The sequence below is a fragment of the Nycticebus coucang genome, chromosome 19 (assembly GCF_027406575.1).
Source record: "Nycticebus coucang isolate mNycCou1 chromosome 19, mNycCou1.pri, whole genome shotgun sequence".
In the NCBI taxonomy this organism is placed as follows: Eukaryota; Metazoa; Chordata; class Mammalia; order Primates; family Lorisidae; genus Nycticebus; species Nycticebus coucang.
Genome location: NC_069798.1, coordinates 27288554 through 27313866, shown reverse-complemented (window position 1 = coordinate 27313866; position 25313 = coordinate 27288554). Strand labels below are relative to the sequence as shown.

At 37.6% G+C, this 25313-nt stretch overlaps 1 protein-coding gene across 6 annotated transcripts; it reads right to left on the bottom strand.

The window, feature by feature from the left end:
- Positions 1–1250: 1250 nt before the first annotated feature.
- LOC128571661 (zinc finger protein 271) lies at positions 1251–25277 on the bottom strand. Of its 6 annotated transcripts, none has more exons than XM_053571277.1 (4): positions 25175–25251; positions 24372–24437; positions 9338–9419; positions 1251–4308 (listed from the first exon to the last, which is right to left on the bottom strand). In XM_053571277.1, the coding sequence occupies exons 2-4, from the start codon at positions 24399–24401 to the stop codon at positions 2297–2299; spliced, it is 2124 nt and encodes a 707-aa protein (XP_053427252.1). In that variant the 5' UTR covers positions 24402–24437; positions 25175–25251; the 3' UTR covers positions 1251–2296. The 6 variants fall into 6 exon arrangements, with proteins under 6 accessions (XP_053427252.1, XP_053427249.1, XP_053427248.1 ...); XM_053571274.1 differs by having other exon boundaries at positions 1252–4308; positions 24372–24599; positions 25216–25277; XM_053571273.1 differs by having other exon boundaries at positions 1252–4308; positions 24372–24599; positions 25175–25271.
- Positions 25278–25313: the final 36 nt, after the last annotated feature.

Sequence of the window (25313 nt, the reverse complement as noted above, 5' to 3'; positions counted from 1 at the left end):
CCCCCTTGGTAGAGTACCTGGTGTCACAGCTCACAGCAACCTCAAACTTGAGTTTAAGTGATTCTCTTGCCTCAGCCTCCCAAGTAGCTAGGACTACAGGCGCCTGCCACAACGCCTAGTTTTGTTGTTATTTTCATTGTTGTGTGGCAGCCCTTGGCAGTGTTCCAACCCATCAGCTCCAGTGTATGTGTATGTGACTGGCACCCTAGCTGCTGAGCTACAGGCACTGAGGCCATACTATACATATGAAGGAAATTACTTCAGTTACCTTGTGGGAAAAACTGTCATCTTCTTTATATTCAGAGCACTTTTAACACCAGATGTGTATGGTGTTTTACCATACTGAGCAATTCTCCAATTCTTTGTAGATAATCAACAGGGTGTCATACAATTTAATCCTTATCTACTTGGAGTTAGCACAGACCTCTTGGGTCAAGGACTCAGTTCAAGAAGACTGCCCCCCAGTTCCAATACCAATCACACAACCATATTTTTACCAGAGCTTTCTGATTGGCTATAAATCTGAAGTCCCTACAATCCCCATTTTGGGTTTGAGCATTTGCTAGAATGGCTCACAGAACACAGACAAACAGTATATTTGCTAGGTTACTGATCTTTTATAAAAGGGTAGAACTCAGGATCAGCAAGATGAAAGATGCATGGAGCAAGATGTGTGGGAAGGAGCACTGAACTTCTGCACCCTTCCCTATCATGCCATTCTCCTAGGACCCACTCCAAAAGTTCAACAACCTAGAAGTTCTCAGATTCCTATTCTTTTAGGTTTCCATGGAGGCTTCATTATGTAGGCATGATTGATTAAATCATTAGCCACTGATGACTGAATTCAATCTGCAGCCCTTCTCTCCTGCCAAAGGGTCCATGAGGGGTAGGGTTGGTTTGAAAGTTCAAATCCTCTAATCACAAGGCAACCAGCTCCCATCCTAAGGTTCTCTGAGGTCTTTCCAAAAGTCCTCTCATTAATATAAACTCAGGTGTGGTTGAATGGGGCTTTTATGAATAACAAAATACCCTTTCTATCTTTTAATTTTTTTTTTTTTGAGGCTGGATCTCAGATATGTTGCCCTGGCTAAAACACAGTGGCCTGAACATAGCTCTCTGCAACCTCAAACTTCTGGGCTCAAGCAATCCTTCTCCTATGCAGCTGGGACTACAGAGGCACACAACCACACCTGGTTAATTTTTCCATTTTTTGTAGAGATGGGTTCTTGCTCTTACTTAGGCTGATCTTGAACTCCTCTCCTCATGAAAATTCTCCCACCCTCAACCTCCCAAGTTGTTAGGATTTTAGGCATGAGCCACTGTGCTCAGCCCTCTTTTCACTTTAATCACTCTTGCTACTGAGGAAATTCCAAGGGTTTTAGGAGGGGATGAAGACCAAATATATATTTATTATAAATCACCATATCACAGCTCCCATTTTTGTCCAATCTATAGATGACAATAGAAAAATCTTCACACTTTGATATATGAAAAAACATTTTGTAAATCCTCTTTCACACATTTAGAAGCTGTGATTAAATGATATTGAAGAAGTAATTTTAAACCAATAAAGTTTATAGGCTGTATCACTAAAATAAATCAATATTTGCTGTGAACATTACAGAAACTTGCACAAACCTCTGCTCACTAGGAAAAAAAAAAAGCTAGACCCTCCCCAACCAAAACTAGTAACAAAAAAACTGAGTAAAGGGAGCACTAGAGTTATCTAGTTAATACATTTAATACTGGAATGGTACAGCGTGTTCACACACAGGTAATTTACAGATAGCCATCTACATTAGCATAAGGAGGACTCTCTAGGTGTTAGAGGCTAAGTGTCATATTAGTATAAATGTCATGAAAAAATATGAAGAGGACTTAAGTTTTCCCTACATTCTCTAAAATAACTGCTGATATACAACTGGTAATTTGGGCTCACTAAAGGTTTAAGATTATAATACTAATATGTTTCCTTCTGAGTTGATTGAACACGTCCCCACACTAATCTAAAATATCTAATAAGTTCTGCATTAATGTTGTTATACATTTCTTGCAATATTAACTCTCCTTTTGTGGATCATGTCTGCATAAAAGATGAGCTTTCCATAAATGATAGCAAAGACAGGAATTTGTTTCTATTGTTGCTGACCTTCAGTGAAAATTTTATTCATATTGAAGGTTTTCCCACAACTAAAAAGGACTCTTCTTTAGAATTTTGCTTAATTTTAGTAATGTCTGATCTCTGAGTTAAACTTTCATTATAAAAATGGAATGTTTCCTCCCCATATGGTTTTTGTTAATGTAGCATAAGAGTTGAACATTGATTAAAACCCTTTTCATACTCCTCAAGAGCATTCATAAGATTTTTTCCTGGTATAGTGTCTCTGGTACTAAATAAAGTTGATGTATACCCTAGAGATTTTCCTGCATTCAACACATCTAGACTATCTTCCCCAGAATGGACTTTCTCATGATTAATAATATCAGACAGCTGGCTAAAACTTCTGTTGCACTGAAGACACTGGTAGGGTTTCTTCTCAGTGTGGATTTTCTGGTGTTGAACAAGATCTGTATATGTTTTGAAGGCTTTCTGACAGGCATCACATTTATACAGCTTTTCCCCAGTGTGGATTCTTTGATGGTTAATGAGATCAGAGCGCCGACTAAAGCTTTTGCCACATTGATTACAGGAATATGGTTTCTCCCCAGTGTGGATTCTTTGATGTAGGATAAGAGCTGAGCATTGACTGAAAGCCTTCCCACACTCGTTGCATTTGTAAGGTTTTTCCCCAGTGTGTATTCTCTGGTGTTTGATGAGGTCTGAGTTCTGACTGAAACTTTTGCTGCACTGTGTGCATGGATATGGTTTTTCTCCAGTGTGAACTCTCTGATGAAGAATAAGGTCAGAGCTCTGACTGAAGGCCTTCTCACAACTGTCACAATGATAGGGCTTTTCACCAGAGTGTACCCTTTGATGTTTAGTGAGGTCTGAGCTTTGACTAAAACTTTTACTGCACTGGTTACATGTATACGGTTTCTCTCCAGTGTGTATTCTTTGATGCTTAACAAGATCTGAACGGCGACTAAAGCTTTTATTACAATCACTACATGGGTAAGGTTTCTCTCCAGTGTGGATTCGCTGATGAAGAATAAGGTTGGAGCTCTGACTAAAGGTTTTACCACACTCATCACATTCATAGGGTTTCTCACCTGTATGAATTCTATGATGTTTAACAAGATCTGATCTTCGACTAAACATTTTACTGCATTGATTACATGGGTAAGGCTTCTCTCCAGTGTGAATTCGTTGATGATTAATAAGATCTGAAAGCCTACTGAAGGTTTTGCTACATTGATTACATGGATAGGGTTTCTCTCCAGTATGAATTCTTTGATGCAGAATAAGGACTGAGCTCTGATTAAAAGCTTTTCCACATTCATTACATTTATAGGGTTTCTCTCCAGTGTGGATCCTTCGATGTTTAATAAGGTCTGAGTTCTGACTGAAACTTTTGTTACATTGATTACATGGATATGGTTTCTCCCCAGTATGGATTCTCTGATGTAGAATAAGATCTGAGCTCTGACTGAAGGCTTTCCCACACACATCACATTTATATGGTTTTTCCCCAGTGTGGATTCTCTGATGTTTTATGACATCAGAACTCTGACTAAAATGTTTGTTACACTGGTTACATGTATAAGGCTTCTCTCCAGTGTGGATTCTCTGATGCTTAACCAGGTCTGAGCGCTGGCTGAAACTTTTACTACAATGACTGCACCGATAAGGTTTTTCTCCTGTATGGATTCTCTGATGTATAATAAGATCTGAGCTCTGACTGAAGGCTTTCCCACATTCATCACATTTATAAGGTTTTTCACCAGTGTGGACTCTTTGATGTTTAATAAGGTCTGAGCTCCGAGTGAAACTTTTAATACACCAATTACAAGTATAAGGTTTCTCCCCAGTATGAATTCTCTGATGCAGAACCAGGGCTGAGCTCACAGTAAAGGCTTTTCCACACTTATCACATTCATAGGGTTTCTCCCAGTGGGTTCTTTGGTGTCTAAGCAGGCCGGTACTCCAAACAATGCTTTGCCCACATTCATCACAGTTATGTTGTTGTCTTTCAAATAGGTTCTGATCCTTTTCATTTACTTTATCCCCAAATCCACAGAATCCTCTGCCTTCACAATCCTGGAGAACATGCTCTCTGAGGTTGCCAGATGCTTCAGTCAATGATTCAGTTTTTGCTGTAATTATCTCCTCTGAATCTGGCTTCCCAATCTGGGTCTTAGTCTTACCATCTAGAACAATAAACAAAATCCAAATGAAACATTTTCTTCAAACTGTAAGAAGGTTTCAGATGAAACAGATGAATATTTATCTATAAGATGTTACCACAATATGGGAGTGTTCCAAAACAGTGAACATTATCCACTGAGAACACAACTAGGAAAAAAAATCAACAAATAATGTATCACGTTAGCTATTTACAGAAGTGACTTACCAGATATATTTGTTTTCTATGTTTGTCACAGAAGATTTGGGAATACTAAAAACTAATCACTGTGATCAGGAAAGTGTGACTGAATTAGAGCTAACAAATAAGCAATTTATTAATATATACATAGTATAAGGTAAGCAGTGTGAAAAAGTCTAGAAAGAGAAGTGATTAAGCTTTATCTAACACTGTCTAGCCAATTAGGCTAAAAGTATGGTATTAATAAAAAAGAAAAAGAAAACACTTTAATTACCTTGTTCATATTTTCTCTGTCAATTTTTAAAAATAGTACAAAATTGATTGTTAACATACCAGTGGAGCATGTACTGTGTTCTAAACATCTTACACAATAAAGCCATAAACATGAATGACCCTGGTCCTTAAGTATAGCAATCACATAAAATACTGAGTTTTCATGTGAGAAATAAAAACAAAATCCTAAGACTCTTAACTGAATAAAAAGACCCCCCTTTAGCCAAGCAGACCCCTAGAGAAACCTTAAAAACTGAGTTTCCAGTTATGACAAGACAGTAGGCTGGACAAATCTCATTATACCCCCTCCTTCACTAACCACTATTAGGCTTTTTTCATATGGGTTAAACAGAAACCAGCCCTTTCAAAAGACTTGCTCCACTATTGATTTCAACCAACTACCTAATACTGCCCTGCCCTTTTTGCAGTTTTGACATGGCAACTGACCAGCATTCCCTCCTGATAGGAGACCATGACCACGGAGCAGTTCTGGCTAGTCTACGGAGACTGCACACTGAGTGTCCTTGTGTCCTCTATTTCACCTTTTGATATATAGAGCCTAACTATAATACATTTAAATGATACATCTCCAACCCCAAATGAAGATAGAACATGTATAACATGCATTTTTCACTTACTATACAGGAAAATGCCTCCCCTTTGTAAATATTCATAGATCCTTCTATAACCTGTTGAACATAATATACTTAGCCAATCTGTTCAGCATAAATTTCTGTCTCATCTTTCCCTCCCTGAAAGCACCTGGTTTTTTGTTTCAACTGGAGGCTTCACTTCCCGCAGGCAGATTAAAATAAAGCGCCCTTGTAGTAGAAATAAAGCTCTTTTTTCTAAATATATAGATTTTGTGTCAACCATAAATAAATCTACATTTTTTTTTTACAGTTGACACATAACAACTATTTGAATTTATTGTGTAGAAACACCCACAGCCTTCCAAATGAGCCGATCAGGTTGTATACCTGACATTCTACTATAAAAATGATCGCTTATATGGGGGTCACTATGAAACTTTTGGGACAGACTGTGTTATGTTCCATTATTTACTTTCAAGAAACACAGCTGATAGAGTCCTTTCTGATTCACCCATGTAAGCTTCAACTTGCTTGGCTTATTAGAGTTGCCCAGAGGGCTTCATTTGTTTATGACATGCAGATGTTTATGTTTTTTGATTTTTATGTATCTCAAAGTTTTCATAATGACCGATGTATTCCCATCCAGATGGAGGGCCATCCTAGTTCTATCCATAAATGGATTACAAAGATTCCTTTAGGAAGAATACCTGGGAAAATAACAGTTATTACCTCTGAAGAAAAATAGGAGTAACATAGCCAGGGATATGAAAAATTCTGAGAAACTTTTTATTGCAACACTTTTGTAATGCTTGACTCTTTTATTACTTTCATGCATCAGCTACAGCGGCTAAAGGAACCAGCCACATACACCTGAGGTGGCGGGTTCGAATTTAGTCCAGGCCCGCCAAACAATGACAGCTACAACCAAAAATTAGCCAGGTGTTGTGGCCGGCACCTGTAGTCCCAGCTACTTGGGAGGTGGAGGCAGGAGAATCGCTTGAGCCCAGGAGTTGGAGGTTGCTGTGAGTTGTGAGGCCACAGCACTTTACCCAGGGCAACATCTTGAGGCTCTGTCTCAAATAAATAAATAAAAATAAAAATAAAAAATAAATATGTCAAAGTAAACAAAACTCCTCGAATTAAGGAGTAAAAAAGTTCTATACTTATATTTAACTATTTGTAATGTCAAAGACAGATCACAATCTGATATTATAAATCCACTCAGAACATTGGTTATAAGACATTGCATTGTATTATGCCTTCTTCTTTGTTCTACATGGGCCTCTATAAGCATACTTGGTAAGCAATGTACACTCAACTGAGTGAATATCATCTTTACGATCTAGGACATGTCATCCAACAAAAGAATCCAGATAGATGAAACAGAATTAAATTTGAACCCTTTAACCTGTACTTTGGCTAGGCTGTCACTGGGTTGGTATGCCAACGCTAGCAGGAACTGCCATTAGGGAAAGAAAGAAACACCAGGCTCAGGAATGGTCAGAACAAAATCCTAAATTTCCAAAAAATAGGTCTATGTAATCCTCAACTTCTTCTGTCCTGGTTATAACCAAGGAAGTACAAAAAGGTGTGATCCTTTTTGGGAAAAGTCATCTTCAGTAAATAAATTTCCTTACTAAAGTGTGTGAAATAGGAAATAGTTAAGGAGGTAAAATCAGAAAAATTTTTTGAGCTGGCTTTTGAGGAGGCCATTCCTATGGTCAACAACACCAGAGACCTGTGATGACAGAGAACATGGAAGCACCATTGAATTTCTTGATTATTAGCCCTTTGTTGAATTGTGTTTACAACAAAATGCACATCATTGCCAGCTGCAAATGGTCTGGAGAGCTGAAAACACAACACATTCATTTCAAGGGCAAAAGTCTAACACCCCAAAGAGCACTTCCAAGAAGAAGCTACTTCCCTTTGCCTGAGCTCCAATGAGCAAAATCATTAGTCACAAAGACTGTACGTAGCTCAAAGTGGTCATTAGTGTTGTGAGGGTCCCAAAGAACTTCCAGCACTTCTAGCACTTCTTCATATACAGCTCTTCCTAACAGGGAGAGTCCCCTATGGCACTGAAGTTATCCTGAAATACAAGCATCAATGCCAGACATTCAGATGTAGAAGCAGTAACAATAGTATAGTGAATTGGTCCACTCACAAGTCATGTGATCTTCCTTTCTACCCTGTGAACCTTGCCCAAATCCCATTAGGTAAATTCAGGTACCTTCTCCCCACAGGGGACTGATTTGGAGGGTGACTTAGGCTTCTGTACCTAACAGAAATATAAGTTTGACTCTTTCCCAAACTTCCTGAAGCTTCTCACCATATTTGAATGAGAGGATAGAGCTTCCAATGCTACCCCCTATCATATTTCTCTTTAAAGCAAATGAACTGCTAATATTATTGGTTAACCAAAACCCTTCTCATCAGGTGGCCAGGTATCCTTACTGACGCCATCTATTTCCAATTTAAAGACTTTTTAATTAGGTGGCTCCCTTACTCTTTAAAGACTTTTTAATTAGGTGGCTCCCTTACTCAGTGAGTAGGGTGCTGGCCAAATACACTGAGGCTGGCGGGTTCGAATAGGGCCCAGGACAGTTAAAAGCAACAATGACAACTGCAACAGAAAAACAGCTGGGCATTGTGGCGGGCATATGAGGTCCTAGGTACTTGGGAGGCTGAGGCAAGAGAATCACTTAAGCCCAAGAGTTGGAAGTTGCTATGAGTTGAGATGCCATGGCACTCTACCAAGGGCAATAGCTTGATACTCTGTCTCAAAACAAACAAACAAAACTTCTTAATTAAAAAAGTCACAGCCATACTGTTTTCTATTTGTGGCTGTGGGGTTTACACCTCTTGGTTGACCCAAGCTTGCTTGTAAAGTGATGACTTTTTTAAAGAAAGTATTTGCACTGTAAAGATAACATCTCTTAAATTCTTGCTTAATTTCAACATAAGGGCTAGGGGACTTTTTCAACGCTTGAGAATCTATCTAATTCTTCATATCAAGTTGACCATCTTCATCAGCTCTGTAAATCCAGTCAAGAGCTATAATGTAATAGAGGGGTCTGAAAAAGGGCAAAATGTTTTCAGAGATTTCTCTGTAAGACCCCTCACCCTTTCTGAAGAATTAAAACCTGCATTCCTGCCTAAGGCCAATGATCAACAGGGTAGAAGAAAATTCTTTGTTTTTTGTTTTCTAGTATCTTAAACCACTAGAGATGTCTCAATGGAATTGTCTGGGCAAAGGTCATGGGATCATCTTCACTGGAGATAAGGTAGACTAGGAACAACAACCATAGTTAAACAGCAATAGTCTGGAACTGAAAAATCCCCTTTAAAAGCTTCGTATTTTTGATTAGAGTAAGGGGACAATGGTTCTTTATGACAAGTGTCTGCCATCCTCTTTTGCTGGCAAAGTTTGTAAACTTCTCTTTCCTTTTCCTCAAACCACTTATCCTTGTTGTTCTTCTTCATTCAGTCTCTGAGACAAGTACTGAACTTTTGATAACAGAAAGGGTTTGGATACTAGGTAATGCCTTGTCTGGGGGTACCCCACCAGAGTTCTGTCTCTCTGAGGGCAGCCCCTGTCCTTTGCAGAGTGCCAAAGTTCCTCTATGCCACCTTAGATATTCTGTAAAAGAACTCTGAGACAGACCTTTTACTATATCCTCCAAATAGATCTGTGGTTGACATGACAGAGTATAGGAGGACTGGAGTAGTAAGATGGCACAGTATTTCCACTCTTTCTTAAGCTTTAGGCACCAACCCAAGCAAACCAGCCAAAGTTCTAACAATTCATCTGGTTTCTATCCATAGTGATCACAAATTTCCTTCCTTTCTCACTCAGTAGGTACATGTCCTTGTAATTATCTGAAAGTTGGCAGAAACTTCTATGTACCTAGTATGAATCTTAATTACTACTGTTACAATGGAATGAACCCAGTCTCCTGAATAGCTTGGACTACAGGCACTTACCACAACACCTGGCTAATGTTTCAAGGGATCTTTCCACTTCAGTCTTCCAGAGTGCTAGGATTATAGGCATGAACAACGGCACCTGGCAAGCCATAAAATAATCTTAAAAAATGTTCCAGAACAAAGGCAGTCAATGCCTCTACTTATAAGAGGTGCAGAAAGAGAAACGCCCATGAAGATTTATCTGTCAAAACTAACTTCAACAGAAATGATAAGAGAATGGAATGCCATCTTTCCAGGGCTAAAGGAAAATAAAAGCCTTTCCTTTTTTAAGAAAAAAATCTAAAATACAAGTGAAAATATAGAAATTTTTAGTTAAACAAAAACCAAGAAAGATTTTTACCAGCAGAACTGCACTAAAAAATATACTAAAGGGAATTCTTTAAGAAGGAAAAAATATCCCAGATGCAAGCAAAGTAATGTAAGAATGAAGAGCACTGGGAAAAGTAAAGTATCTGTGTGAATCCACATGTGTACTGACTGATTAAAGCAAGATGAATGTCCTGTGGAATATACATGGAATTAAAAATGTATATGCAAAAATAGCACAAGAGAAGGGAAGAAAGTAGAACTAAAGTATTATAAAGTCTTTACATTGTCCTAGAAGCAGTATATTAAAATAAACTGTAATAAATACAGTATATATGTTGTAATTTCTAAGGCAGCCTTTTTCAATGAGAGTTCCAAAAGAGCATAAAACAGAAAATGATTTGAGTGACTATTTTCTTAATTCTCCCAAGGGTAGTACATAGTTAATAGTATTGTAGATGTATAACAGAAACATGAATACATTACTTGCAGTGGATGCCTTATAATATCAAGACCTAATTCGCACAAAGAACCATATTTGAGAAAGGCTGTCATGAGGTAGCCATTAAAATAACAATAAAATAATGCATCAATAAGCTAATAGAGAAAAAAACTAGAAAAGCAAGAAAACTAGTAATGTAAAATTAGTCATAAAAGGAGAAAAAAGAAAGAAAGAAAGAAGAATAGGTACATCTAAATCAAAGTATATCAATTATATTATATGTAAAGTATAACATAAAACAATAAAAAACAAAGGAAAACCTACAGCTAACAGCCTAACATCATTAATGGTTACACATTGAATGCTTTTCTCCTAGAATAAGGCAAAGATGCCCACTTTTTTCAACATTGTACCACTTCTATTCAACATTACTAGCCAAAGCAATAAGACATGAAAAATAATGGAAACATACAAATAGGAAAGAAAAAACTCAAACTATCTTTACTTAAAAACTATATAATCACATACGAAGAAAATCCCTAAGCTATATTAAAAAAGCTATTAGAACTTATAAATGAGTTTATTAGACCAAAATATAAAACTTAACTGTATTTATATATACAAGCAATAAACAATCAGAACCTAAAGTTTGAAACATTTTTAAAATCATACCCTAAAATAAAATACTTACGAATTCAAAAAAATATGTGTAATACCTGTATAATGAAAACTAAAAAAGATTGCTGAGAGTAATTCAAGACTTACTAAACAGAAATATATACCATTTCTTATAAATACTCACATAAGATTTAATATTGTTAAATATTAAATGGTACATATAAAGATGGTAATTATCCTAAAATTGACCTATAGTTTCAAAGTAATGCCAATTAAAATTCCAGCAGTGCCTGTGGCTCAGTGGGTAGGGTGCTGGCCCCATATACCAAGGGTGGCAGGTTTGAACCCAGCCGCCACCAAACTGCCACAAAAAATAGCCGGGTGAGGCAGGGAGGCTGAGGCAAGAGAATTCCCTAAGTCCATGAGTTGGAGGTTGCTGTGAGCTTTGATGCCACAGCACTCTACCAAGGATGCAATAAAGTGAGACTCTGTCTCTAAAAAAAAAAAAAAAAAAAAAAATTCCAGCAGGCTTTTTTGTACAAATTGATAAATTGAATCTAAACTTTAGTTAAAAATGCACAGATGAGTCTACACAATTTTTCAAAAGAGGAACAAAATTAGAGAAGTTACACTCCCTGATTTCTAGCTTTTCTATAAAGCTACAGTAATCAAGGCAATGTGATATTGATTTAAGGATAGACATATTCATTAATGAAATAGAACAGAATTCAGAAATAGATCCAGAAATATGTGTACAACTGATCTTCAACAAAGGTCCTAAGATAATTCAATGGTGAAAGGACCCCCCCCTTTTCAACAAAAAATATTGGAACTGGATATTATAATCACACTATACACCAAAATTAAGTAGAACTCTTAATATACTATTAAATATTAAAGTTAAAACTATATAACTTCTAGAAGAAAGCATAAATGACCATCTTTATGAGTTTGGGAGAGAAAGGATTTTAGATAGGACACCAAAAACATGAATCATAAAATGAAAAATAAATCAACTTGAACAAAATTATAAACTTCTACTCTTCAGAAGACATTACCTGGAAAAGAAAGTAAAGCCACATGGTGAGAAAATATTCACAATGTATATATCTGACACTGGACTTGTTTTCAAAAGATAGAAATAACTTTTACAATTCAAAAATAAGAACATGACTCAATAAAAAGAGCAAAAGTTCAGAAAGGAAATTATATGAATAGTCAATAAGAACATGACAAAATGCTCAGTGTCACTAGTTATCAGGGAACGCAAATTGAACTACAAGGAGTTCCTGGTAAATGTCAATTACTGACAATACAGTTAACATAGTCAATGGTTAAATGTTGACAAGCATATAGAGCAGCTGGAACTCTCATATATGCTGATGCAAATTCAAAATGGTACAGCTACTTTAGAAAATTCCTCAAAGAAAGAATTGGAAAAACACTGGAAGATATCGGCCTGGGGAAAGACTTTATGAGGAAGACTGCCATGGCAATAGCAACAACAGCCAAAATAAACAAATGGGATTTAATTAAACTGTAAAGCTTCTGTAAAGCCAAGGAGACAACAACTAAAGCAAATAGACAACCTACCCAATGGGAAAGGATGTTTGCATATTTTGAATCAGACAAATGCTTAATAACTAGGATCTATACAGAACTTCAATTAATACACAAGAAAAAAACCAACAATCTCATACATCAATGGGGAAGAGAGATGAATAGAATTTTCTCTAACTCAGATATCACCTAACCCCAGCAAGAATGGTCTATATCACAAAATCTCAAAACTGCAGATGCTGGCGCAGATGTGGAGAAAAAGGGAACACTTTTACACTGCTGGGGGGACTGAAAACTAATACAACCTTTTTGGAAGGAAGTATGGAGAAACCTCAAAGAACTCAACGTAGACCTCCCGTTTGATCCTACAATCCCATTACTGGGAATCTATCCAGAAGGAAAAAAACTTTTTATTATAAAGACACTTGTAATAGGGTGTTTATCACAGCCCAATTTACAATGGCTAAAATGTGGAAACAACCTAAATGTCCTTCAACCCAGGAATGGATTGGTAAGCTGTGGTATATGTATACCATGGAATATTATTCAGCCATAAAAATGGAGATTTTGCAGCATTTGTACTAACCTGGATGGAGGTGGAACACATTATTCTTAGTGAAGCATCACAGGAATGGAGAAGTATGAATCCTATGTATTCAATTTTGATATGAGGACAATTAATGACACGGTGGGGCATGGGGGAAGGGGAAACCAAACAGAAAAGGAGGGAGGAGGAGAGGGAAAGGAAAAGAAGAAAAAAAAAAAAAAGAAAAGAAAATAGTGACTAATTCTCACATAAACTGGATTTAATTTTGACCAAAGTACATTACTTAAACATTAATTTTTAATTCAACTTGTTAATATGTTGTTTAGGATTTTGCATCCTCATTTATAAGTGAAATGTTTGTAATTTCCCCTTTCTAATAATATATTTTCTCCAATTTTAATATCAGATGTCTGTAAGATTTGGCATGATCTGTTTTTTTAAATAATCTTTTACTTTTATTTGTAAATATTAGTTGTCTATTTTTTGAGACTTAAAAAAAAATAAGTTAACTGATGACTCCACACTGAATCTCAGAGTCAAAGCATTCTATAATAGAGATATCTTATTTGATAATGTGAATGTTACTTTTTTGCATTATTATTGCTTACTAATTTGATGCAGCAATTGTCTGATTTCTTTTCTGAATGTATTTATGTTCGTTCGTTCTTTACGAGGTTTTTGTTTCTAGTCTTTATCTTAAACATTGTTATTAAATTTGAAGCCTTTTTAATTTTGTAAAGGCAAAAATCGGAAACCTAATAAACACATGTGTATGTAAAAAAAAATGTAGCTATCAATGATGATTTTGGAAGTATTCCATAAAGGAAATTCAAAAGAATAGAGAGCATATTTTCAGTGGATAGTCTAAAAAGGTTAACAATAAAATTTAAGTTAAATTTCCTTTGAATCTCAGAACTAGCAGAATAAAACTGAATTTAAAGCCAAATCTTTTTTTTCTGCCTAAACTTGAAAACTTTTTTTTTCTAATTGAAAGCATAGATGCAAAAAGTTTGAGTGGTTCTGAGAAGTGACAGGTAAATGTACTATTTAATTCCTAATTAAGTTCAGTTCTTGGAAAAATAGAACTGAATGCACTTGCCAGTGGAATGAACTTTCTTGAACTACGGTATTCACAAATCAGTTCTGAAGCTTTTTTCCCTTTCATCTGAACATCGTAAGTCAGCCTATGTGAAGGAATAGTCTTATCTTTTTTCATGTGTTGTCCATTAATGTGCCTTTATATATTATACAGGAGATAACTATTAACTATTTAAAAAATAACAAATTTCACCCAGTATACAAAATAGAGTACTTAAGATCATCACATCACAATAAACTGAAAGCACTCAAGATGTCCTTCAATGTAGAATGGAAAAATATAATGTGGTATGTCCACATTATTATAGTATATCCACATAATGAAATGTTATCAAGTTGTTCAAACATGGTGAATGTTTCTAAGTGAAAAGTGCATTCTGTAAAAACTAATGCATGATTCCACTGTACTTGGAAAACAAAAATTATAAATAAATAAATTACAAATAAAAAAAAGAAAGAAAGTTCTACCAGCTTTTTATAAAGTTAAACATAATCTTACCATATGATTCAGAAATTCTACATCTAGGTATTTACCCAGGAGAAATTAAAACTTGTGTCCACAAAAAGACTTGTACCCAAATATCCAGAGCAGCTTTGTTAATAGTCAGAAATGTAAATAATCCAAACGTTCATCAGTAAACAGATTGTGATACATCCTATCTGAACTAAAGGCAGGTAGTCATAAAATAGCATGATTCCATTTACAGGGAATGGCAAAGAAGGCACATAAAATATATAGTGGTCACTCTATTGACCAGGATGATTTATCTCAGTTACCAAGGGGAATCACATACTAAGGGCAAGGAAGAATATGTCTGGAACTCAGAGGATTCACTGGGGTGTCTCTTAGTCCTCTCAGGTCTAAGAGGCCCAGTTAATGGTACACTGAAGCAGCCTGAAAGAGATCTCCCAGGAAAAAGATTTACCTAGGTAAAGAATTCTGTGCCACTAAGATGCTGATGGAAAGTAAGGGAGCTATGAAACAGGTGATGGAAGAAGATAGGATTATCAGCTTAAGCTTTGTGAACAGCAAAAATTGCAGCAATTATGTTTTATGTTATAACTTTTTCCCCTTTTGCTCACTATGTTGTATGAGGAGCACTAGTGGTACTTAAATTCCATGTTTTCAGGTCAAAGTATGATTTAATTGTATGTCAACCTGTAAGGAAATGGTAGTTGAAGGGACTTTATTTTCCTGCCATATTGAGAATATAACAATCTTCTAAACAATGGATAGAAGAGAATATTATAAGGTAAAAGAGGTGAACTGTGATGAATGTTCTCCCTTTATTTCTGCAGATCTACTTTCTGCCCTGTACCCCAGAAGGTTGATGCTGATGAACTATTATATCACCTGGGGTTCTGTGCCTTTTAGATTTGGATAAAGTGGGAGAATTTTAGAGTGAAAAACTGTCTCCTGGTTTTCCCCAATATGTGGGGTTTACTGAGATGTGGGATTTTCAGAGCTAAGTTCCAGGCAAACTGGGCAAACCAACTGAAATGAGCTGGTTATCCTACATCCTGACTCCCTGCTAGCTGGGCCTTTTTGTAAAGGCCAGAGCTTTTATATGGTGGCTGCATCCTACAGCTACACTCTTTAGGAGCTGGTAATCATTCTCTCTTCCCTTGTCACTTAAGGTAGTAACTGTTCCCCATTGGTGTTTGCCCCAAAGCTGTTCTTCACCTTTTGTTGACTTCTGTAATCCTGCCTGTCCTCTTTATGAAATCCTGAATCACCACACTTGAACAATCCTTTTGTTTCCTATTAGAATCCTGACTTTAACTTCCTTAATTTCTCCATAACCATGACCATTACCTGATAATATAATGTACATTTATTTATTGTTTCCCTACAATAGAATGTAAGTACCTCGAGGGCAAAGGCTTTGTCTGTTCAGTTCAATCCCATCCCCAGCACTTAGAACTGTGCCTGCCATAGAGTAAATCTTCAATATTATATGGCTAGTAATCAATATTATATGACTACTAATCAAACTTGGGTCTTATTAAGAAACATCAACAATAAATATTTATTAGTTAATTAAATAATTTGAAGGATACATTAATGTAAGTTGTGACTATTTCTAGAAGGTGGAATTCTACATTATTTAAATTTTCTGTTTTGTGCTTTCCTATACTTTATGAATGAACTTTAGTGTAACTATTACTCTATAATTAAAAATGTTATTTTATACATACTCTATGAGACATAAACACAAAGAATACCTATTTATGTAAAACTGCAGGGATGAGGCCCAATTGTGCAATGATTCTCAGGAAACACGAGAGCTAGATGCCTTAGATTAGATTAATAAGGACAAATTCTGAATACAGAAGAAATTAAGTAAAATAAAGATGCTTCAATACTAAAAAGAGGCAGAAGATATACATGAAAAAGGGGACAATGGAAGTTAAATTTCATAGGTAAAATGGCAATGAGAAAACCAAAACCAAAAAGAAATAACACAATGTAAAAATGAGCCCCTGCAGAAGATCTGAACAAAGTTGGAATCAAAATTATCCTATTAAAAATAGTAGTGAAGAGTTTGAGACCAGCCTGAGCAAGAGTAAGACACACTCTCCAACCCCTCTAAAAAGAAAATAGCCAGACTCTTGTCAGGGTGGAGAGCAAGATGGTGCTGAATAACAGCTTCCTTGCATCTGGGCACCGTGAGTCTGGGGAGATAAGACTCCAGGCATCTCTGGCTGGTGGGATCTGCCTATAATCATCCCTTTGAGGATACAGGGAGTCAGCGAGAGACTTCTGGACCCCAAGAGGAAGACAAAAACAGTGGAAAACTGGCAAGTAATCGCGTGTGTTTGATCGGTCTAATCCCGCCGACAGCTGTAAGTGCAGTAGCAGCGAGACTGCAAACCGGAAAGGCCTTACCTGTGAACTGTTTGGTGTTTTTGGACTTGGCACTCGGTTGAACTGCCTTGGGGAGAGCTGGAGCGGGAGTGTGGAGAACTTTGGGTGTTGTCTGGGACCCCAGACTGAGCTGCTGAGCTGGACGAAGCTAGTAGTGTTTGGCTGAGGGCTGAAGGGAGCCATTGTGAGAAAACTGCCCCAACAAGGTCCGTCCTAGGGGTTGCAGAGCAAGGAACAGGCGGAACCTAGTAACCTTGTGACTGAGCAGCCGAAAGGCGGGGTCTAAGCCGCCTTACAGCCCTAACCCTCAGGGGCAGACTGAGACCAGTTTTGGCACACTGGGTAAGTGGATAGCCACTTCAGCAGTGATTCCAGCGACAAACACTTTCCTGGGAAAGCTTCTGCTTAGCAAGTTTAGAAGCTTAAAGTGCCTATTAAGAGGGCTAAAGAGAGACTTAGGGTGTCTACCCTGTTGGGTTTGAGAAACCAGCGGAGGCCTACAGTTGTATCTACATTGTAATTAACATCTCATACCCCAAAAGACCAACTGTTGCCCAGACAATATTCAACAAGATATATATACTGCTTTGTTTTTGGTTGTTATTTATTTATTTATTTATTTTTTTATTTTGATGTTGCTGTTGTTGTATTGTTTTTGAATTTCAACCTTTTCCATACAGATTTTTTCTTTTCTTTCTCCAGTTTTCTAGTATAAGTACAATTTCCCATTGCTGTCTTTTCCAATAACTAGAACTTCATTTTTGCTAGTGTTTCTACCCCTATTATTTGGTTTTTTACCCAATTTTATCCCATAAAGTTTTCTGTTTGCTTGTTTTGGTTTGATTTATAGCATTTTTGTCTTTCCTCTCTACTTGGTGGAGGTGGGGTACTGTGTCTGATCAGGTTAGCAAAGAGTTGCTGACCTCAAGGGAACCACCCAACTGGGCACCCCCAGAGGTTGGGATTTTTTAAGGTTGTGTCAAAGTACCCTACTGTACACCTATATTGCTCTGTCTCCCTCTTTCTGTGCCTCTCTTCTTTTTGTCAATATTCCTTTTACCCACCCCCTCTCCTTTCTCTATTTTCTGTTCGTTCTTTCCTTCTTTCATTAATCCCTTCTTGCTTTTCAACCTTCTCATCCTTCTGGTCCTATACCAAAAGGACTCATCGAAACTTTAGTCCACAGGCACAGGAACTTAAAGAGCAAGAGGAAGTGAAAGGGAAATTAGGGCCAGGAAACAGATAAAAAAATCACTCATGAGGAAGAACCAGCAGAAAACTCCAGGCAACATGAAGAACCAGTCCAGAACAACCCCGCCAAGGGACCATGAGGTAGCTACTGCAGAGGATTCCACCAATAAAGAAATGTTAGGAATGACAGAAAGGGAATTTAGAATACACATGATGAAAACAATGAAGAAAATGATGGAAACACTGAAGGAAACTGCTAATAAAGTGGAAAATAAACAGAAGGAAATCCACAAACAGAATCAAATAAGAGAGGAACAATATGAAGAATATAGAAAGGATATAGCAGAGCTGAAGGAACTGAAGCAGTCAATTAGGGAACTTAAAGATGTAATGGAAAGTATCAGCAACAGGTTAGACCAGCAGAAGAAAGAATTTCAGAGGTAGAAGACAAAGTTCTTGAGATAATTCAGATAGTAAAAGAGGCAGAAAAGAAGAGAGAAAAAGCAGAACGTTCACTGTCAGAATTATGGGACTTTATGAAGCATTCCAACATACGAGTTATAGGAATCCCAGAAGGGGAAGAAGAATGTCCCAGAGGAATGGAAGCCATACTAGAGAATATTATAAAAGAAAATTTCCCAAATATCACCAAAGATTCTGACACACTGCTTTCAGAGGGATATGGGACCCCAGGTCACCTCAACTCTAACCAAGCTTCTCCAAGACACATTGTGATGAACCTGTCCAAAGTCAAGACAAAAGAAAAGATTCTGCAAGCTGTCAGAAGTAAGTGCCAGTTGACCTACAGGGGCAAATCCATCAGAGTGACTGCAGACTTCTCTAATGAAACTTTCCAAGCAAAAAGACAATGGTCATCTACCTTTAATCTACTTAAACAGAACAATTCTCAGCAAAGAATTTTGTACCCTGCTAAGCTAAGCTTTAAAATTGATGGAGAAATCAAATCATTTACAGATATACAAACATTGAGGAAATTCGCCACAACAAGACCAGCTCTACAGGAAATACTTCAACCTGTTCTACACACTGACCATCACAATGGATCAGCAACAAAGTAAAAACTCAGAAATTAAAGGACAAAACCTAACCACACTGATGCAAAAGATAAAACTAAGCAATGGACTCTCACAAAATAAGATGAATAGAACACTACCACACTTATCAATTATCTCAATAAATGTTAATGGCTTGAATTCCCCACTGAAGAGACATAGATAGGCTGACTGGATTAAAAAACACAAGCCATCTATTTGCTGTCTGCAAGAAACACACCTGGCTTCAAAAGACAAATTAAAGCTCCGAGTCAAGGGTTGGAAGACAATTTTTCAGGCAAATGGAATTCAGAAGAAAAGAGGAGTTGCAATCTTATTTTCAGATACATGTGGATTTAAAGCAACTAAAGTAAAAAAAGACAAAGATGGATTGGTCAAGGGAAAAATACAACAAGAAGACGTTTCAATTCTAAATATTTATGCACCCAATTTAAATGCTCCCAGATTCCTGAAACAGACCTTACTCAGTCTGAGGAATATGATATCCGATAATACCATAATCACAGGGGACTTTAACACTCCTCTTACAGAGCTGGACAGATCTTCTAAACAGAAATGAAACAAAGATACAAGAAATTTAAATGAGACCCTAGAACAACTATGCTTGATAAACATATATAGAAAACTCCATCCCAAAGATAAAGAATACACATTCTTCTCATCACCCCATGGAACATTCTCCAAAATTGATCATATCCTGGGACACAAAACAAATATCAACAGAATCAAAAGAATTGAAATTTTACTTTGTACCTTCTTAGACCATAAGGCACTAAGGGTGGAACTCAACTCCACAAAAATGTTCGACCCCACACACAGACATGGAAATTAAACAATCTTCTGTTGAATAACAGATGGGTGCAGGAAGAAATAAAACAGGAAATTATTAACTTCCCTGAGCATAACAACAATGAAGACACAAGCTACCAAAATCTGTGGGATACTGCAAAAGCAGTTTTGAGAGGAAAATTTATTGCTTTAGATGCCTACATTCGAAAAACAGAAAGAGAGCACATCAACAATCTCACAAGCCATCTTAGGGATTTGGAAAAAGAAGAACAATCTAAGCCTAAACTCAGTAAAGAAAAGAAATCTCCAAAATCAAATCAGAGATGAATGAAATTGAAAACAAAAGAATCATTCAGAAAATTAATGAAACAAGGAGTTGGTTTTTTGAAAAAATTAATAAAATAGATTAACCATTGGCCAGACTAACGAGGAATAGAAAAGTAAAATCTCTAGTAACCTCAATCAGAAATGATAAAGGGGAAATAACAACTGATCCCACAGAGATACAAGAGATCATCTCTGAATACTACTAGAAACTCTATGCTCAGAAATTTGACAATGTGAAGGAAATGGATCAATATTTGGAATCACACCCTCTCCCTAGACTTAGCCAGGAAGAAATAGAGCTCCTGAACAGACCAATTTCAAGCACTGAGATTAAAGAAACAATAAAAAAGCTTCCAACAAAAAAATGCCCTGGTCCAGATGGCTTCACACCAGAAATCTATCAAACCTTCAAGGAAGAGCTTATTCCTGTACTGCAGAAATTATTCCAAAAATTCGAGGAAGAAGGAATCTTCCCCAACACATTCTATGAAGTAAACATCACCCTGATACCAAAACCAGGAAAAGACCCAAACCAATCTCACTCATGAATATAGATGCAAAAATTCTCAACAAAATCCTAGCCAATAGATTACAGATTTTCATCAAAAAAGAGTCATTCATCATGATCAAGTAGGCTTCATCCCAAGCATGCAAGGCTGGTTTAACATACGCAAGTCCATAAACGTTATCCACCATATTAACAGAGGCAAAAATAAAGATCACATGATCCTCTCAATAGATGCAGAAAAAGCATTTGATAAAATCCAGCATCCTTTTCTAATTAGAACACTGAAGAGTATAGGCATAGGTGGCACATTTCTAAAACTGATTGAAGCTATCTATGACAAACCCACAGCCAATATTTTACTGACTGGAGTAAAACTGAAAGTTTTTCCTCTCAGAACTGGAACCAGACAAGGTTGATCTCTGTCACCTTTACTATTCAACATAGTGCTGGAAGTTCTAGCCAATACAATTAGGCAAGACAAGGAAATAAAGGGAATCCAAATGGGAGCAGAGGAGGTCAAACTCTCCCTCTTTGCTGACGGCATGATTTTATACTTAGAGAACCCCAAAGACTGAACCACAAGACTCCTAGAAGTCATCAAAAAATACAGTAATGTTTCAGGATATAAAATCAATGTCCACAAGTCAGTAGCCTTTGTATACGCCAATAACAGTCAAGATGAGAAGCTAATTAAGGACACAACTCCCTTCACCATAGTTTCAAAGAAAATGAAATACCTAGGAATATACCTAACGAAGGAGGTGAAGGACCTCTATTAAGAAAATTATGAAATCCTCAGAAAGGAAATAGCAGAGGACATTAACAAATGGAAGAACACACCATGCTCATGGATGGGCAGAATCAACATTGTTAAAATGTCTATACTTCCGAAAGCAATCTACCTATTCAATGCCATTCCTATCAAAATACCAACATGGTACTTTCAAGATTTGGAAAAAATGATTCTGCGTTTTGTATGGAACCAGAAAAAAAACCGTATAGTTAAGGCAGTTCTTAGTAATAAAAATAAAGCTGGGGGCATCAGCATACCAGATTTTAGTCTGTACTACAAAGCCATAGTGCTCAAGACAGCATGGTAGTGGCACAAAAACAGAGACATAGACACTTGGAATCGAATTGAAAACCAAGAAATGAAACTAACATCTTGCAACCACCTAATCTTCGATAAACGAAAAAAGAACATACCTTGGGGGAAAGACTCCCTATTCAATAAATGGTGTTTGGGGAACTGGATGTCTACATGTATAAGACTGAAACTGGACCCACACCTTTCCCCACTCACAAAAATTGATTCAAGATGGATAAAGGACTTAAATTTAAGGCATGAAACAATAAAAATCCTCAAAGAAAGCATAGGAAAAACACTGGAAGATATTGGCCTGGGGAAAGACTTCATGAAGAAGACTGCCATGGCAATTGCTACAACAACAAAAATAAACAAATGGGACTTCATTAAACTGAAAAGCTTCTGTACAGCTAAGGAGACAACAACCAAAGCAAAGAGACAACCTACACAACGGGAAAGGATATTTGCATATTTTGAATCAGACAAAAGCTTGATAACTAGGATCTATAGAGAACTCAAATTAATCCACATGAAAAAAGCCAACAATCCCATATATCAATAGGCAAGAGACATGAATAGAACCTTCTCTAAAGAAGACAGACGAATGGCTAACAAACAGATGAAAAAATGTTCATCATCCCTATCTATTAAGAGAAATGCAAATCAAAACCACCCTGAGATATCATCTAACCCCAGTGAGAATGGCCCACATCACAAAATCTCAAAACTGCAGATGCTGGCGTGGATGTGGAGAGAAGGGAACACTTTTACACTGCTGGTGGGACTGCAAACTAGTACAACCTTTCTGGAAGGAAGTATGGAGAAACCTCAAAGCACTCAAGCTAGACCTCCCATTTGATCCTGCAATCCCATTACTGGGCATCTACCCAGAAGGAAAGAAATCCTTTTATCATAAGGACACTTGTACTAGACTGTTTACTGCTGCTCAATTTACAATAGCCAAAATGTGGAAGCAGCCCAAATGCCCACCAACCCAGGAATGGATTAACAAGCTGTGGTATATGTATACCATGGAATACTATTCAGCTATTAAAAAAAATGGAGACTTTACATCCTTTGCATTAACCTGGATGGAATTAGAAGACATTATTCTTAGCAAAGCATCACAAAAATGGAGAAGCATGAATCCTATGTACTCAATTTTGATATGAGGACAAGTAATGACAATTAAGGTCATGGGGGGGAAGGAAAAGCAGAGAGGGAAGGAGGGAGCGGGTGGGGCCTTGGTGTGTGCCACACCTTCTGGGGGCAAGACATGATTGCAAGAGGGACTATACCTACCAAATGCAATCAGTGTAACCTGACTTATTGCACCCTCAATGAATCCCCAACAATAAAAAAAAAAGAAAAAAAATAGTAGTGAAAATGATTTGTAAAGAATTTGCTCTGAGTCAAGTTTACATACAGGATCTCATTTAGTTTTTTTTGGTATTTGTTAACAGTAGTACTGGTCTCAGTGAATGAATCCTGTCTCTTAGGATCTATATCATTATACAGTCTCCTTCCACAGAACCTCTGGAACTAATCATGTGACTTGCTGTAGTCAATGAGACATTAACAGATGTAATGCAAATATAGAAGAGTGCCTTCTGTCTGATTTTGGAAACCAGCTGCCCTGTGAAAAAGTTCATGCCAGACTGCTAGAGACGTGTCAGTCAAGCCATAGCCAGCACCAACAGTCAGATATGTTACTGAGACTATCTTAGACCCCCCTCCCCAGTAGAGCCACTAGATTACTACATGAGTGATTCCAGTCAAGACCAGGAGAAAAAAAGGCCCAACTGAACTCAGCTCAAGTTGATGACCTAAAGAACTTTAAGAAGGGTGGTGCCTGTGGCTCAAAGGAGTAGGGCACCGGCCCCATATACTGGAGGTGGTAGGTTCAAACCTGGCCCTGGCCAAAAACTGCACAAACAACAACAACAACAACAAAAACCTTAAGAAGTAACATGGTTTAAACATGTGTGATGTTTTAGGTTACTAAGTTTTGGAGTACTTTACATAATTCTCAAAATAACCTCCAGGGTATGAATTACTATATACTTACACAGTGAGGAAACAGAATCATAAAATATATAAAGCTTCTCACAGAAGTCAGAGAGTGACAAAGCTAGTATTTGAATCCAGGTTGCCAGACTCCAAAACTTTAAATCATGCCTCTACTGCAGATGAGAAAGATGACCTGAAAAGAATTTAACGGGAAACACTACCCAGATTGGTTATAGGCTGATTATACAGGGAAAAATGGAGGACTTTGAAGCCTTAAAAAAGAGGGAAGATTTGGGCGGCGCCTGTGGCTCAAAGTGGTAGGGCGCAGGTCCTATATGCCGAAGGTGGCAGGTTCAAACCCAGCCCCGGCCAAAACCCACAAAAAAAAAAAAAAAAAAAAAGAGAGAAGATTTGCCAAGATTCAAAATAATGCCACGTGACTATGCTTAGAGCACAAAAGAGATATTGCCTAACAGAGTGAGGGGCAGACAATGAAGAATACAGGTATCATTTGAAGACACTAGCATAGGGAGACATCTCCCATCCCACCATCCTACCCACCCCCCACCGAAACCACTAAGAAAGATATAATACACCGCTTCTCACCTGACAAAAGATGGTGTTCTTGAGATTCATTACTGAACTGGCTCTCCATGGGCTGCAGCTGGACACCTCAGGGAACAATTGGAGAATTACCATTTCCTTTGTAAACTTTTCTTGTCCAAATAAGGGTCTGAGATTTGGAGGCAACTGGGCACCACTTGGCACCACCAAAGGGAACCATTGTGCAGACTAGTGATGCAATTTCTGAGATTAGACCACCAGAAACATCCTCTAGACACAGAAGAACGAAAGGAAAAAACCAAAATCTCATTTAATTTCCAAGTGCCTTTATCTTAGAATTTATTAAGCTTCCTTCCTCATCATCAGGATGCAGGCATTACTCCTCTTGGACACATCCCCCATTCCCAAGTCTAGAGATGTTTAAATAAAATTGGGGGGTAAGGGTACCAAATAAGGTTATAACTGGAAAGGTAACTCAGAGGAGGGAATTTTAGAATTTGTCCTAGTGGTGTAACATTTTGTCATTCTCTGCCCTTCTTATACAAAACTGGATCATCGTGATCTTTCTTTTTCCAACAAGCACAAATTCAGGTTGCTCTTTCCAGGTATGGTCGGCTGATTTGCGTGGATTCGTTTACGCTTTGTGATTAAACCCGCCCCCAGAATTTCTGGGGTTCACTCAATTGAACCCAAGGCTTAGCAAATGCTGACAGGGTACCAACAGGACTCTAGGCCAAGAACCGATGAACCCTCCGTGCCCAGGAGCGACCCTGGCGGCCTTGACGTTCCATGGAACCGGACACAGGCTCCTGGGGGCGCTGTGAAGTGCTTATTGGCTAGGTCACCTGGGATTGCCCGGCCTTCCGCGAGCCGACGCCACCGGTACCTTGACGTGTTCTGCAGAAAGCTGTCAAGCCTCTCTCGCCGGGAGCCCGCCATCACCCTGCCGCTCTAGGCCTCTGGGAGGATTGCGCAGCTCTATGG

What these genes read in the sequence shown, in the direction of transcription:
- LOC128571661 (XM_053571274.1), bottom strand. Translation starts at nt 24,464, where the DNA reads ATGGTAATTCTCCAATTGTTCCCTGAGGTGTCCAGCTGCAGCCCATGG. An exon ending in AGAACACCATCTTTTGTCAG is followed by an intron (nt 9,420 to 24,371) that starts GTGAGAAGCGGT and finishes ATGGCTTGCCAG; the next exon opens with GTGCCGTTGTTCATGCCTAT. An exon ending in AACATTAGCCAGGTGTTGTG is followed by an intron (nt 4,309 to 9,337) that starts GTAAGTGCCTGT and finishes TTATTGTTCTAG; the next exon opens with ATGGTAAGACTAAGACCCAG.